Genomic DNA, 14723 nt, shown 5'->3' with positions numbered 1-14723 from the left:
TGTGGTCATCTATTCTGACCTCCTGCATAATACAGGCCAAAAAACTTCCCCAAAATAATTCCTGTTTGAACTAGAGCAGATCTTTTAAAAAAAATAATCTTGTTTAAAAAGTTCCAGTGTTGGAGAATCCCTGGATACAGGCAGAGTTAGACTGGGCAAAGCAATAGAAAATGTAGAGAAAAGGGGGAGACAATCCTACAGTGATAATGGGATGGATTATTAAGTCTCTCTCATTTTTAACTTCTAAAATGCACCATATCCACCAAAAGAAAAATCCCAGATCTTTTCTTATTCTAAACATTATTATGGCCAGCATCCCGTCAATATTAAATCTACATGACTAGTTTAATCCCTATTCGTTGGCATGTTTCTAGAAGTAAGTGCAAAAAAGCTCAGTGTCCCTTGCAAAGGAAATGCATATTTCCTAGTATTTTAAACCACTTAAGAGCAACAAATATATCTGGTGTGCCAGCCATCAGCACAACTGATTGTGCACCACACCACCCCTTTCCCTCAGGCCCAGGGATATGAATCCCTCAGCATAGGCATTATGGATTTCAAGGTGTTTTCAATCATATGGTTTCAGGTGAAATACAGCTACTGCTACATGGCATAGAAAAAAGTTTCATACATGGGATATGGTGTCTCAGAATGGGATAAATTAAAAACCTAACAGACCAGGGCTGGACCACCTAACTGTCATGGGCTTTGGAACAGAGGCCGGCCGTTCTTGGTGTTTCTGGCTCAGCTGCCTTCAGAGCATCTCCTGAAAGGAGTACCCAGACACATAAATGAACGTCTCTGTGGGCAAGTTAGGCACCTTACAGGTGCATCAGGCTCAGGAACAATAGTTAGGCACCATGCACAGCTTTTAAACTCCTTTTGGAGTTTCAGTCTGGGCACAGCCTCAGCACCAGATTGAGTCCTTAAAGGCTGCAAAACACTAAGATACAAAATACCCCAAAACCAAAAGCCACTATCCTAAAACTGAACTATTTAACGATTTTGGCTACTACGCCAGCCTAAATGTGATGACAAACACAGAGGATCCCATCTGTTCTCTGTGGTGAAGGAACTGAAGTGGCTGGCAGGAGTAAATTCGTTTATATATACAGCCTTGGCCACCAAACGTTTAGCACCTTGAGGGGGCACTCATGCATCCCCCAATGGACACAGCTTTCAAGAGGTTTCTGTGAACTTGACACCAGGGGCATGACAGTGTTTCTCAAAGTTTGTGTGAAGGGGAGAAGGAGAGAAACGCCAGAGGACTGGCCTAGATGGCATTGACAGATCTCCATGTTGTTCTCCAGACTGTCAGCTTTAATTTTAAAACAAACAAACAGTCTAACAATTATGGTTGCAAAGAAAACTTTCAAAATGTGACAGTGTAATCAATGAAGGTGTCTGCCTGAGTTTTTAAAGAGCCTGCTCCAATACCTGTGAGATCTGAATTGTCTCATTCATTTCAATGAAAACTAACTCAGATGCCATTGATACTTTAAAACGTGAACACTGTTTTTCCCCCCAAGAGAGAAAGGAGTGTGATGGTGATGGCTGGGGGATTACAAGAACTAGCCAAGGGAGGTAGGGGACACACACAATGATAAAGACCTATCCATCTTAATTTTCTACAACATATGACAGGGTTTCAGGAAACATGCAATTTCCTGAAGACAGCCTCAAGCTTTCAGAAGTTTTGAAAATGCTGTATTGATACAGGAGATGCTTTTCACTCACATGAATATGGGCAATGTAGTTCAAATGGCAAAATCTACCATCTGAACTGAAGAACAATACAACTGTACAAACTATAAAAGTTATGTAATAAACCAGGCCAACAATTTCAAGGGAGCGGTCTGGTATCTGGGACATCCTAACGTTACGTATGAGAAATGAAAGAAGGGTTTACCTGTGTAGGCAGAAGGTTCCAGTTTTGCTTACTGCGAATCTGTTTGTCGACTAGATCACCATCACATATACTGTCTGCTGCTCTGCTCAGTAGCATCAAGTGTTTTTTCATGTTACCTCTGGAAAAAAGTAGTTGCCCATATTACTGCAGGAACCTCCAAATATATTAAAGAGTAAAAACTCTTTCTCACACACTCACTCCCCCCATACCACCCCTAGCTCCACCATTTGTGATATGGGACAACTCACCGAGCAGCAACAGGTTTCACATGTACATAATTTTCTTGGACAAAAAGAGGTGCTAGAGAGTAATCATGGAAGAATAGGTCAGATTTGTCTATAAGAGACATGTGAGAAGTTTCTTCTCCAGCAGTAAAAACTTTCCTGACGACATCAAAGGGGCCCTAAAATAAAGGCATTTTAAAAAGCTGATCACACATGTGCTGCATTTTCTATGAATAGTAGATGAGGACAGGAAGTAACTATAGTGACGGCCCATAGCTATATCTGGAGTCTAATATAAAACTCTACTATAACTACTTCTACCCAAAGATCTTGAAGTGCATTAAGATTGAGCTTCAACACCTCTAGGAGTAGGTTGAGGTAAATAATTTTATGACTATTTGTGAGGATGAACAATTGTCAAGGGTAGGAAGGAGTGAGCTCCATGATCTTTAACCTTCAGGGAGCTGCCAAGTTAGTCATTTAAAAAAAAAAAAATCCGCTATAAAAAGCTGTATTGCCTAGCCTACTTCATCTAAAATATTTTAATCTTGCAGAGGTAAATTAGATCTGCAGTGAGACAGATCCATCATAGACTTCAAGGAGCATTCTGCTCTCATCTGTTCTGGGAAAAACTTTTTTTTTTTTTTTTTGGTTAGTTTTACTCTTCAGTTACGGTGACAAAATTTTAGCAAATAAGTGGGTCTGGTGCATACTCAAAACATTTTTTAAGTAGCTGACTACCTCTATATTTTGACTACTAGTAATTTATTTCTATTGTTGAATTTCTGATTACTAGGAACAAATCCATTAGCAGCTGATCCAAGATGTACACTCTTCTTACCAATTTGATATCCTTTTTGGCTTTGCTGGCATCAGCTTTTGCCTCATCGTAGGTCAGTGATTTACTTTTTGTACACCACATACTAAGATTATGTAAAACCTGGGAACAAACAAAACAGACAGCTTATGTATAGCTCAGGACAAAGACATAGGAAGAAAATCGGATATCTATGCAAAAGCAGCAATCTAGCGGTCACGTGCTACAATGCAAGCATAAACTACAGGCTACCAAGACTGGTACCGGTGTATAACTGACCTGCCTAATGTCCTGATTTGCTGCCAGAATTATCTCATTCATAGCTGGAGCGGGTATCTTTAACCCTTCTTTAAATGCAATAGACATCATGGCACCCTGTAATAAGCAAAATATTTGAAAGAGAAAAATATCTTGAGTATTTTTGTACATATAATGTAGTTAAAATAGAATAAAAATGATGGGCTAAATATGCACATTTACAATGAAGAATGTTACAATGATTTCATTTCAATTTACAAGGTATGATTTATTTATTTTTAAAAACAGTCCTCTTTCAAGTATGCATATCTATTACCCATTGTTACCTTTACTTGGCTCTTTTGAAAAATAAGGCCACTTTCTTAGATGCCTAACTATGCATCCACTTTTGAAAAAGCAAGCAACAGCCAATAAGATTCCCCCTCCACCCTGCAACTACTGAAGTTACTCCATGCAACCTAATTTTTGACCTTAGGTGCTGGTGCAGGTTTCTGTTTCCACCAATGACTGGAAAATTAAAAAAATAGATGCTGGTAGAGAATTGGCTGCATTCAATGCAATGCTACTCAATGAACAACCTAACGTCACTATTCCTACCTTAATCTGTTCTAGCCGAGGTCTCTGAAAGCGAAGATCAAAACAGTAATGGACCAGGGAACGAATCTTGGGATGGTTCCGGTCATTACACATACAGATGATAGGAATCTTTGTGGTTTTGATCAGACCAATTAACTCCTGCAATTTAAACACATTTACAGTGTAAATGTTAAAGTCTTTATATATCACACATAGCAAAAACTATTAGAATTTGTTAGCTTAAAGCAGTTTGAGTCAATACTTGGGTCAAATCGTCGGCTGGTGTAAATCAGCATAGCTTTATTGACTGTAATGGAGTTACATTATGGATCTGGTCCTTCTTTTCCTAACTCTTTCATTTACCACTCTATTGAAAAAGAAATTTCTACTGTCTCTCAAACCATGCAGTTCAAGCAGGTTTTTTCAGTACTTTAAATACTCAGCTCTGTGATGAGATTTTTATTATCTAGATTAACTACTTTGCCCATATAAATGTTATACATTTTACTAGTGACAGCAACAAACTGTAGGTGTTTCACCTGTATTCCTCCTCTGTCTTCGTTTCCTGCCATTCCATCCACTTCATCCATGATCAATACATGTTTCATGCTAACTGAATGGGATGTTCCTAAAAAATTAATAAGGACAAGTGAAGTTGCACTGAAATACTTATTTCCCAGGGTTATAGAGGTGCTGCTCTTTACACAACTCTCTACAGTTAAATCTATATTAATGAAATGTTAATTTAATCTCCTGTTCTGCCAGTCGCACATACAGTACACTCAAAATACATGTTCACACTGTAGTGCTGACTGATTCTCTTGTCATGTCTACAATATCCAGTCCTATGCAGCAGAAGAGCAATTATACAGTTTTTTTTAGCAGTTTGTGTAACTTCCACAACATACCGTAATTAAAAATATCAACCTAAAGTAATATTTAGGATTCTTCCCAGGCCCATTGTTTTGACTTGCTTTCATCTTAATACATGAAACTCCCTCTCTAAAATATGGGATTGATCCTACCAGCGACTGAGCACACTCAGCTCCCAATGGATGTCATGGAAGAAGGGTACTGTTAATTCACTTCAGTAGGAGTTGAGGTGCTCAGCACTGCACATAATTGAGACCTATCTTTATTAAAAAAAAAAAAAAAAAAAAAGCAACAAAGGAACATCACACACGCCACATACCAGAACAGAAGTCTTTCATGCTGGTGTTATTTAGAGATTCAGCAACCACGTCCTTCAAACTGTTCTTACTGCGAGTGTCACTAGCATTCAGTTCCACATAGCTGTACCCCAGTTCCTAATCCCAATACGAACCACGCAGAACAATTAGAATACATCAGGAAAAAAAGAAAAACCAAAACCACTCATAAGCAAAGATGGGAAGATCATACATTATAAACTAAAACGATTGCCCCACAGCAGAACAAAATTCACTACTGATTCAGTAATTCATTTCTAAAATTCCGTAAATTTGGAGGTGGGTCTGTCTTCTTCTAATTTTACAAAACTGGGAGGTCACAGATTCAGCCGCAAAAGGGGACTGACGTGGCACATCAACAACTCAGTTTAAATTAACAGAATATACAGTATATGTCTCAACTGAAGTCAGAGTTTTAGTTTGGGATTTTCAAAGGGGCCAAAAGTTCTGGGCCCAACTCCTACTGGCTTTCAATAGGATTTGGGTGCAAAACTCCCTTAGGCCCCTTTGTGAATGAAGTCTGGGATTTTCAATTAGTATTTCTGAAAGATTTACAGTAAGAAACATTCAGTGTGAAATCCTCCATTATCTCCCACCACAAAACTAGACAGCTTAGGCTAGAGTTACTTGATCTTTTCAGCTTATGACCCCTCACTGAAAGCCAAACATTGACCCCATTACATATACTATAAAAATAGTATATTAAAAAACAAGTTATATAATAGGTCTAATTATTGATATTCAATTAAAATATTTATAACTGTATGTCATTTATTAACAATAAGCTTCCATAATTATGTTGATGTAATTGGATTTTTAAATGTAATAAGAATTTATATTATTTCATTATTTCTTTGCTTTACGATTGTAATAAAGTTCTCAACACCTTGCGACTCCTGACAGTCTTTCATGATGTGCCTGGGGGTCATGAACCACCAATTGAGAAACATTGTTATTAAGACAAAAATTTTAGAATAATTTTCAAATTTCAGCAAAAATTCAGTCCCAACTCTTCTCAGCTTTTGTCTTCAACAATTCACTTAGAAAGCGTGGCACTAGGGCAAATGAAAAGGTTTAGGAGGAATACAAAAATATATAATAAAAGCATGCTGTGATGGCTTCACTCTGCTCCCACTAACTTCAACTGGTAGATCTGCTATTAGCTTCAATAGGAACAAAGTTAAGCCAATGCTGAGAACTTCAAAAAATCCCATCCTCAACTGCTCAACATACTGAAGCTTGCATTCCTTTTCATAAATAGACATGGGTACACAATCACATCACTATCATCTATGTACTTACACTATACTCATTACATGAGTGTCCTAACACCTATATTATCACGTAAGACCCTGACACTACAATCAGTTCTCCATGGGTGGATCTTCATGGGGACTCTGTAGGTGGACCCCTACACCCATGCAGAGTCCCAGTGGGGGCCCATCTTAATGTATCCAATTGTAGGTGCAAGATCAAGGCCCTATATCCAATACTCGCATCTTCTCTTGCATCCCAAAAACATTTGTGAACAAGCACTCACCTCACAGACTAAAGCAGCTGTAGTCGTTTTACCAACTCCTGGTGGACCTGACAGCAAAGCTGCTTTAAAATTAGTACCATCATCTTTGCCTCCCGATTTACTGGGTTTTGCTACAAAAATAAAAGCAACTTTTATCTAGATATAATACAGGGATGGTAGATAGTTACGTCTTTTAAAAAGATACCTTAAAAATACCAGACCTTAAAACAAGCAAGCTCAATCTTTGGATATCAGAACAATGAACTACAAATCTATAGAATAGTCATAGCATGAATATTTGGAGAACTGTAATTCAAATAATCTTAGTTTAACAGAATATGCGCTTGCACTCTTTGTTTGTAATAGTTTTCAATAATTAAATGCACCTGTGGCATTAAAATGTTTTAGCACTTTTAGTTGCTGTGAAACATTAATATAGGATACATTAAAAAAAAAGCGTTGCAGTGAAATTATATACAAACTTACTGTGCCCTTTTCATTCTCTCTTATATATCCTCATGAAAGGGCATAAAAAATTAGTCCAGAATACCACACATTAAGTACCAATAGATTGCACTGACTAGCTTGCAGAATCTTTTCTTTAAAATTGCAGATTATCCCTAAAGCAACTTGCTAGTCAGTTGGACCTTGGGAATGCACTTCTTCCCCATGTGTACAACAGCCACCAGAGTATATTAGCCTTCAGGGCATGCTGCAAGGCCCACCTTTTCTCCCTGCTAGTGAGGAAATGGGTGTTGGCTAGAGCCCCATGATGGAGGGGGACTCTAAGGACTGTGGGGGAAGGGAATTAATGTCTATTATATGTTTGTTGAGGTTTGGGCCTCTCTTATAGTTTGTAAATATCCAAACAAATAAAATACAAAACTGCAAACAATACAATGTAAATCTGGTGTTCTGAAAATGATTGTTTTACATCTTCAAAGGTAAAACAGACAACACTTGCTGAAAAGATCGCTTCCATTCTGGGACTTAAACCTGATTCCAGACTTCTACAGTTGCTTGCACTCTATAAAAGAGCCTACATGAAGCTGAGCAGTGCGAACACCCGAAGTTCTACAAATTGAGAAACCTGGAAACAGCCAGAAAAATAGATATTAATTGCATAGTCACCATGTTTGTCCTCAGAAGTATTCTTGTGCCAGTTTTGGAGCCATCGTAACAACTTATTGGCACAGCTTTGATCCCCTTGCTGTCCAATTACTGTTTTAAGAGATGTGGGCTTATATTTATCAACCCACAGCAACCCCTCTGCTCTGCCTTTGCTTATCTCAGGAACCCAACTCTCTTCAGCCTTTGGGGCATGCTGCTTCTCCACAGCTTGCTGTTTGAAGTCCAGACCTTTCTGAGCTGCAGTAGTTTCTTTTTTTATAGATCTGAAGGTGCCTCCTTTTTCAAGAGTGGAGTTGCTTTTTTTAGGGTCAGTTTCTTTCTTAGCTGGGCTAATTTTTCTTTTTTCAGGCTCCGTTTTCTGTGGGGTCTTGTCCCATTTTGACTTTGCTTTTTTTGCCTTAAAAGACAGAAGGGTGAAAGTATAAAGGGAAAATAAAACACACACAGCTAGAGAGCCTTCGGAAGGGTCACAACTTATATAACTAGAGCTAATTAGAATTTTCCCCACCCCCTTTTAAAATATTCAGCAAAAAAATTAAAACTTCAATTTGGAAATAACACTGCAGTGCCTCATGGGACTAGTAGTCAGGTCACTCTTATTATTCACCATGGTCTCCTTATTGCTGAGCCATTACGGTGTATCATGGAGTCCCTGCTCACGGAACTTTGTGGGAGATGTAGTTTGAGGCTGGGGAATGCAGCCCATGGAAGAGAAAAGGGCAACAAACTACAACTCCCATGAGGCACTATGGTGGTATTTCAAAATTTAAATTGTTTTTTGAACAAAAAGTCAAAATTGCCTGTGGAAAACAGAGCTAAATTTTTCATGGAAAGTATGAGTCAAAAGCCCAAATTTCCATCAAAAACCATTTTGGAGCTCTGTGACACCTCCAAAGAAACACACAGTTCCAAACTTAGTTAAGTATGATGATGGCAAGCCCATGAGTGGATTACAACAGGAACACAAAATGTCTCAGCTTTAGACTGATATCAAATAAAAAAATAGATACAATCATTTCATTTCAGCTGCTAGTCACATGAGAAATAGTAAGACTGTCTACATTCAGTCTGGAAACCATGGTAGTACCTCTAGAAAACTTAATACTGTTTACCTAGTCATTGTAGACTGAGCTTAACCACACCTTAAAATAAATTTTATAGCATTCATCAACATTAGTTTATTTAGATTAAGATTACTTAATGTTTGCACAGAAGAGTGACAATGTAACAGCACTACATAAATGCTAAATTTATCATATGCCATTTGCACTTAATTACCCTACATTTGCAATAGGATCTCAGATTTGAATTATGGCCTTGATATCGTACAGTATCAATCATCTTCAATTAGATGGCAACACGTGTAAAATAATTGTGTAGATTTGCTAGAGCTATTACATTTTAAAGGATAAACAATTAGTAAAATTTATGACATGTATTTGATTTCCCCTGAATATACTCATTCCTCAGATAGGCAGCTGCACTAGAGGGAGTGTGAGAGTGTATTAAATAGGTTAAAAAAATTAATCTGATAAAACCAAAGCAAAAGTGAATAAAAGGAAATCATCTTTTCCACAATGCAAAACTTGTATTTTCTCCCAAAGAGAAGTCAGAGTGATGGAAGCGTGTGACTACATAAAGCCAGTCAAACTGCTGACGGATGGACAGGCAGACAAACACACCCACACACCCACACCCACACACCATATTAGCTGACAGTGCTTTAAGAAATAAATTAAGTTTATTTTGTACAAACCTCTGCTTCCGCTGCTATTTCATATTTGGACTTTTTGCCTGGCATAGTTCGAATCAGATCAAATAGGCCATCCTCGTGAATAATTTTTGTCCCTAATGTTGATGCCTAGACCAGAAAGAATAATTAAGATTAGCTCAATTACACTTAAACTGCTTTACAGAAGTAATTATGTATGTAATTATTAAGTTTGGAAACATAAGCAATGTTAAAAAGCTGTATAATAGGTGTCTATTCACATTAGAGTTACAATTTTAACAACAAAATACCAAACATATAGCCTATAATTGACACAAATGAGACAGTAGGGGGAGTTTAGGGTATGTGTGGTTGTTTCTAGCAGTAATATAAACAAAAACATTGTATATTACAGTAAGATATTTAAATGATTTATAGTCAGATTATAGAATGGTGACATTTGAAAAAAAATTACCTGAAACTAATTTACAGACCTGGAAGGATTTTTTAATTTTAAGTTTTCCTAGAAATTAACTTTTGAATATCCATTCCAAGTATCAATAAGACAATTCAGAGAACAATCTGATGGGGCGGATTAATTTACACCTTCAGATTCATTTCTCGTCTGACCACACACCTTCAGTGTACATTAATCAGAACTATCCTAGACTCATGTCTTATTGCTCATTGAATGTCTTTAGTACTGATTGTAAAGATACTTATTCATGTCTGAATTCTTTAATATTAATGCTGTGTTGTTTGTACATTTGTTTTACGTAAATTAACAGAAGCACCACTGTAATTTAGCACTGCTGTCAACTTTGGGCCTATTTCTGGTCTCACATATAGAAGAGTGCACTACATCAGATATACTGTCTGTACATATGTGAGTATGGCTGAGCCCTCAAAACTACTGTAAAAATTGACGTTACTAGTAGAAAAAATAAGGAAGTCGGTGTTACCTTTAAGTCATAACTGAGGCACTATCTATTAATAAACACCATTTTCTCTTTTCTAAAAGTTACTTAATATTTCATTCCCCCCCCCCCCCCCTTTAGAATATGCATTTTTGGGAGAATTGTCTGATTTTGGAAGGGAGATGTAATGATTTACATATGGGTACAATGTTTTGGAAGGGAGAGGAGTTATTTAAAGTTAAGCACCAATGTTGACACAAGAACAACTGGATATAAACTCGCCATCAACAAGTTTAGGCTTGAAATTAGACAAAAAGGTTTCTAACCATCAGAGGAGTGAAGTTCTGAAACTGGATTCCAAGGGAAGCAGTGGGGGCAAAAACCTAACTGGCCTCAAGACTAAACTTGATAAGTTTATGGAGGGGATGGTATGATGAGACCGCCTACAATGGCATGTAGCTGATCTGCAACTGCTAGTAGCAAATATCGCCAACGGCCAATGATGGGACACTAGATGGGAAGGGCTCTGAGTTACTACAGAGAATTCTTTCCCAGGTGGTGTCTGGCTGTTGGATATTGCCAAGATGCTCAGGGTCCAACTGATCACCATATTTGAGGTTGAGAAGAAATTTTCCCCTGGGTCAGACTGACAGAGACCCGGGGGTTTTCACCTTCCTCTGGGACATGGGGCACAGGTCACTTGCAGGTTTAAGCTATTGTAAATGATGAATTCTTTGTAACTTGAAGTCTTTAGATCATGATTTGAGGACTTTAGTAACTCAGCTAGAAGTTATAGATTTATTGAAGGAGTAGATGGGTGAGGTTCTGTGGCCTGCAATGTGCAGGAGGTCAGACTAGATGATCCTGATGGTCCCTTCTGACCTTAAAGTCTATGAGTGAATTAACATGTGCATTTCATTTTTGGATCATGCATAGTAGCACTTACCTTCTCGCATTTAGACTGGCCACAGTCACGCCCCATAATGAGATAGTTTGTCTTCTTGCTCACATTACCAGTCACTTTTCCTCCATAACGCTCAATTAAAGACTTGGCCTCATCTCGTTCAATAGACTCCAGGACTCCTGTAATTACGAACGTCAGGCCCTCCAAGCAGTTTTCGGCTCCCTAAGAATCAAATATTACAGTAAGCAGGATCCCTTGATGCACTTACAAAAAAATGTCTCCCCATTACAAAAATGATTTCTTCAATACCTAGTAAAAGCAGCAAAGAATCCTGTGGCACCTTATAGACTAACAGATGTATTGGAGCATGAGCTTTCGTGGGTGAATACCCACTTCGTCGGAGACCTTGGTTTGTCAAATACTGTTTCATTAGCTGAGACTGTAAGCGGCCATAAACAATCAAATGGATAGTCAGAGTCAGAAGTGCTTGGCACTTCTAGCTAAAATTGAGTGGGTAAATTCAACTGCTATAGGCATCAACACCCTGTGCTTCAAGCACTGCAAACCACTGGCAAATCACTTTCTTCGAACAGGGTAATCGTTTTCCACTATAAACATCAAAACTCAATATATAAATCAAATATTATACTAAGGGTTTCTAGTCGGTGACATTAAGGTTTCTTAATTTGTGCTGTTTATTTTTACATAAAAAAAAGGTATTGCTTTTATTTTGTAGGGCCTTAAAAAAAAATTAAACAAAATCAGTCTGTTTTTCTTGGATCAAGACAATTGGCTCACTCCAAAACCCTGCAGTCCTGGAAATGAGCTCAACATGAGAAAACTGTAGAACCCAACAACCCATTTTCACAAGCATTTTTCAACACCACAAAAACTGCAGTTTCTAGTGCATATTTTATAGATTAGAAATCTATTCTCAAAATATTTCTTAATTGGGTCTTGTCTTAGGTAATTTATATCTGGAAGCCCTTGATATACATCAATATTACACACACGAAATGGTGTAATTCTTCTACAGCCAAACTGGGACTTACTTGAGGAATCTCTTTGGAACCTAGTGCTTTTGGACCCTCTCGATTAAGGAAGCTTCGATATGCCTGGTAGTTGACTCGTTTCTTTTCAGAGTCCTCAGGACTGATAGACTTTGAAAGAAGAAATTTACTATAAGCAAGGAAACAATCAAACTCAGGCTCTACTTTCTTTAAAGTTTCCAAATAGCTTTTTGCACATTAAAGGAGAAGCATACCCTAGCACTTATTTTTAAATGCTGACATGTAACTAGCAGCAACACTGGTCTTTACAAAAGGAAACTAACTCTACAGTACTACAGCACATCTCTTTAAAATGTGTGAAAAGTAATTCACTGTTTGTTAGGGCTTGTCCAGACATGGACTTAATAGGGAATAACTATCCACTTAAACCTCAAACCCTATCTTAATTCAGAATAATTTTCATGTGTAGATATACCCTAAATTGATACACACGACCAACATATTTTGCTATGCTTCAGATGAGTTAGCCTTTTATTCATAAAAAAATTAAAGTTAAAAAAGACCTATTCGAGAATCCAGGCCTTTCTCCTCATAAATGCAATATTGTCTATTTCTCTGTACAAACACAGGGGATGATTTTGGTTAAGCGTGTAAAACTTTAGAGACAGTATTTGCCATTTTCAGCTGCTGGGAGTGGGGAGGTGGGAAATGCTCTTCAGAATCATTTCTCAAATCAACATTTAACTATTGGTAATTTAAAATTAGCAGATGCTTCTGACATTTCAGTGTCTAGAATTAAAAACAAGAAAAGGTGGGAATTGTTGAAAAGCTGACTATGCTGTGCTTAAGTCTGCATTTATTATATATTTATTAACATGTAATCTATATGAACTTCCTCCTGTGTCACCTAGTGCATCCTGTCATCGAGAATACAGCAAGAACAGTCTTCATATCTGTATTATGTATAGCACCAAGCACATCATAAATAATAAAGTCTAGGTGTCTAGGAGATAAAGAAATTAACTTTAGTTGTTTTCTGTTAACAGTATATTTCCATACCAAAGATTCAAAAAGCCATCCACTTCTGGGATCTCTTTGGGCACCAAGAAAGCCCTCACTCACCAACTCCCCCTCACCCCTAATTTCTGCACTATGTAGCTATTCAGATAATTGCTTTCTTCCACAGAACTTTTTAATGTGATCTTTCTATGTATGTATGCCCTTTAAGAAGTACTTGTTAATTAGATCTGTTAATTCCTAGCCTCGTTTTATCAATATTCCTCCAGCTAATTTTTTTCTTGCCTTTGACACACTTATTGGAAACTTAAAACCTCACTAGAAATTTGACTTCCTGAAATTAGAAGTTCTCCAGGAAACTCAAAGGCAAACATATTGCCCAGCAACAATAGTTAGATGAGGAGGATGGTAAAAGGAAAAAACAAACGATTCATATCCTTGTGTCAGCACCTAGCCCTAGTGAACTCCTCATGAAAGGTCCCTACCTCAGGCTTTTGGGGAGAAACTTTCTGTTTCTTTGGCGTTCTCGTCTCTTCCTTTCCTGAAATGATTTTTTCTTTTGTCACTGCACTGAGAGTCTCTCTCTCCTTTTTATTGCTCTCTTCTTTTTGTTTCAGAGCCACCAGCTTAGAGCTAGGTTTCAAAGGCAAAGTCTTATTCTCTGACTCCACGGCTTTACCAACAGATGTTTCTGGATGTGGACAAGATGGTCTTGTACTTTCAGATTTAGTTTGTTCCTTTGCACTACAATTCCTTCTGTCATCTGTTGAGTTGGCGGTTCCCACAGAAAAAGAGAGGGGAAAAAAAAGTGTGTGTTAACAGGAGAACCTCTTCATATTATAGATTAGTGAGTGCTAAGATTTTTCTGTATGCTAGCGTTACCTTTTTGAGATGGTTTATGTTTTTCTGTTGTATTTGAACTGGTCTTGGTAGTCGAAATGGTTAGCTTCTCTTCTGGATCTTTTCGAGCCTAAACAAACATGAACAAAATACCAGAGTAAGAAATTTACATGCTCTAACCCAGGGGTCGGCAACCTTTCAGAAGTGGTGTGCCGAGTCTTCATTTATTCACTCTAATTTAATGTTTTGCATGCCAATAATACATTTTAATGTTTATAGAAGGTCTCTTTCTATAAGTCTAGAATATATAATTAAACTATTGTTGTATGTAAAGTAAATAAGGTTTGTAAAATATTTAAGAAGCTTAGTTTAAATTAAAATGCAGAGCCCCCCGGACCGGTGGCCAGTGAGAGTGCCATTGAAAATCAGCTCGCGTGCTGCCTTCAGCGCACGTGCCATAGGTTGCCGAACCTTGCTCTAACCAGTAGTTAAATTAGACTTCTCTGCAGGTTCAAAACCTCTCTCTCAATTTCTGAAAGCTGTGTTTGGGGTCTGAATGGCACTGCTTAAAAGGTTAGCCCCGCCACTGGTTAGAACAGGATTTATTACATACACTTTCGGAAAGGATATCTAAGCAGATGAGCTTTTTAGGGTCAAATTCTGCCCTCATGCATGCACCCAA

The 14723-nt window shown here is 37.8% G+C and overlaps 2 protein-coding genes across 4 annotated transcripts in view; one reads left to right on the top strand and one right to left on the bottom strand.

Moving 5' to 3' along the window:
• Positions 1 to 10380, top strand: part of WDR19 (WD repeat domain 19) — a 122980-nt gene extending 112600 nt beyond the window's left edge. Inside the window, exon 37 of one of the 2 annotated variants that reach the window (XM_045017765.1) lies at positions 7456 to 10380. The gene's annotated coding sequence lies outside the window, so the exon portion shown is untranslated. Of the gene's footprint in view, positions 1 to 2929; positions 3023 to 7455 lie in introns of those variants that run through there. The other variant, XM_045017766.1, reaches the window with a different exon arrangement.
• RFC1 (replication factor C subunit 1) overlaps positions 1 to 14723 on the bottom strand; it is a 62029-nt gene that overhangs the window by 3777 nt on the left and 43529 nt on the right. For both annotated transcript variants that reach the window (XM_045017769.1, XM_045017768.1), the window contains exons 8-21: positions 14084 to 14171; positions 13687 to 13964; positions 12227 to 12334; positions 11217 to 11396; positions 9399 to 9503; positions 7643 to 8039; positions 6533 to 6642; positions 4977 to 5091; positions 4324 to 4412; positions 3806 to 3943; positions 3230 to 3325; positions 2975 to 3073; positions 2158 to 2312; positions 1910 to 2027 (exon numbers count right to left, since the gene is read on the bottom strand). In XM_045017769.1, coding sequence (XP_044873704.1) covers positions 1910 to 2027; positions 2158 to 2312; positions 2975 to 3073; positions 3230 to 3325; positions 3806 to 3943; positions 4324 to 4412; positions 4977 to 5091; positions 6533 to 6642; positions 7643 to 8039; positions 9399 to 9503; positions 11217 to 11396; positions 12227 to 12334; positions 13687 to 13964; positions 14084 to 14171 — 2076 coding nt within the window. The remainder of the gene's footprint in view (positions 1 to 1909; positions 2028 to 2157; positions 2313 to 2974; positions 3074 to 3229; positions 3326 to 3805; positions 3944 to 4323; positions 4413 to 4976; positions 5092 to 6532; positions 6643 to 7642; positions 8040 to 9398; positions 9504 to 11216; positions 11397 to 12226; positions 12335 to 13686; positions 13965 to 14083; positions 14172 to 14723) is intronic.

Source organism: Mauremys mutica, chromosome 5 (genome assembly GCF_020497125.1).
Source record: "Mauremys mutica isolate MM-2020 ecotype Southern chromosome 5, ASM2049712v1, whole genome shotgun sequence".
Taxonomy (NCBI): Eukaryota; Metazoa; Chordata; order Testudines; family Geoemydidae; genus Mauremys; species Mauremys mutica.
This window is presented reverse-complemented; position numbering and strand designations above follow the sequence as displayed.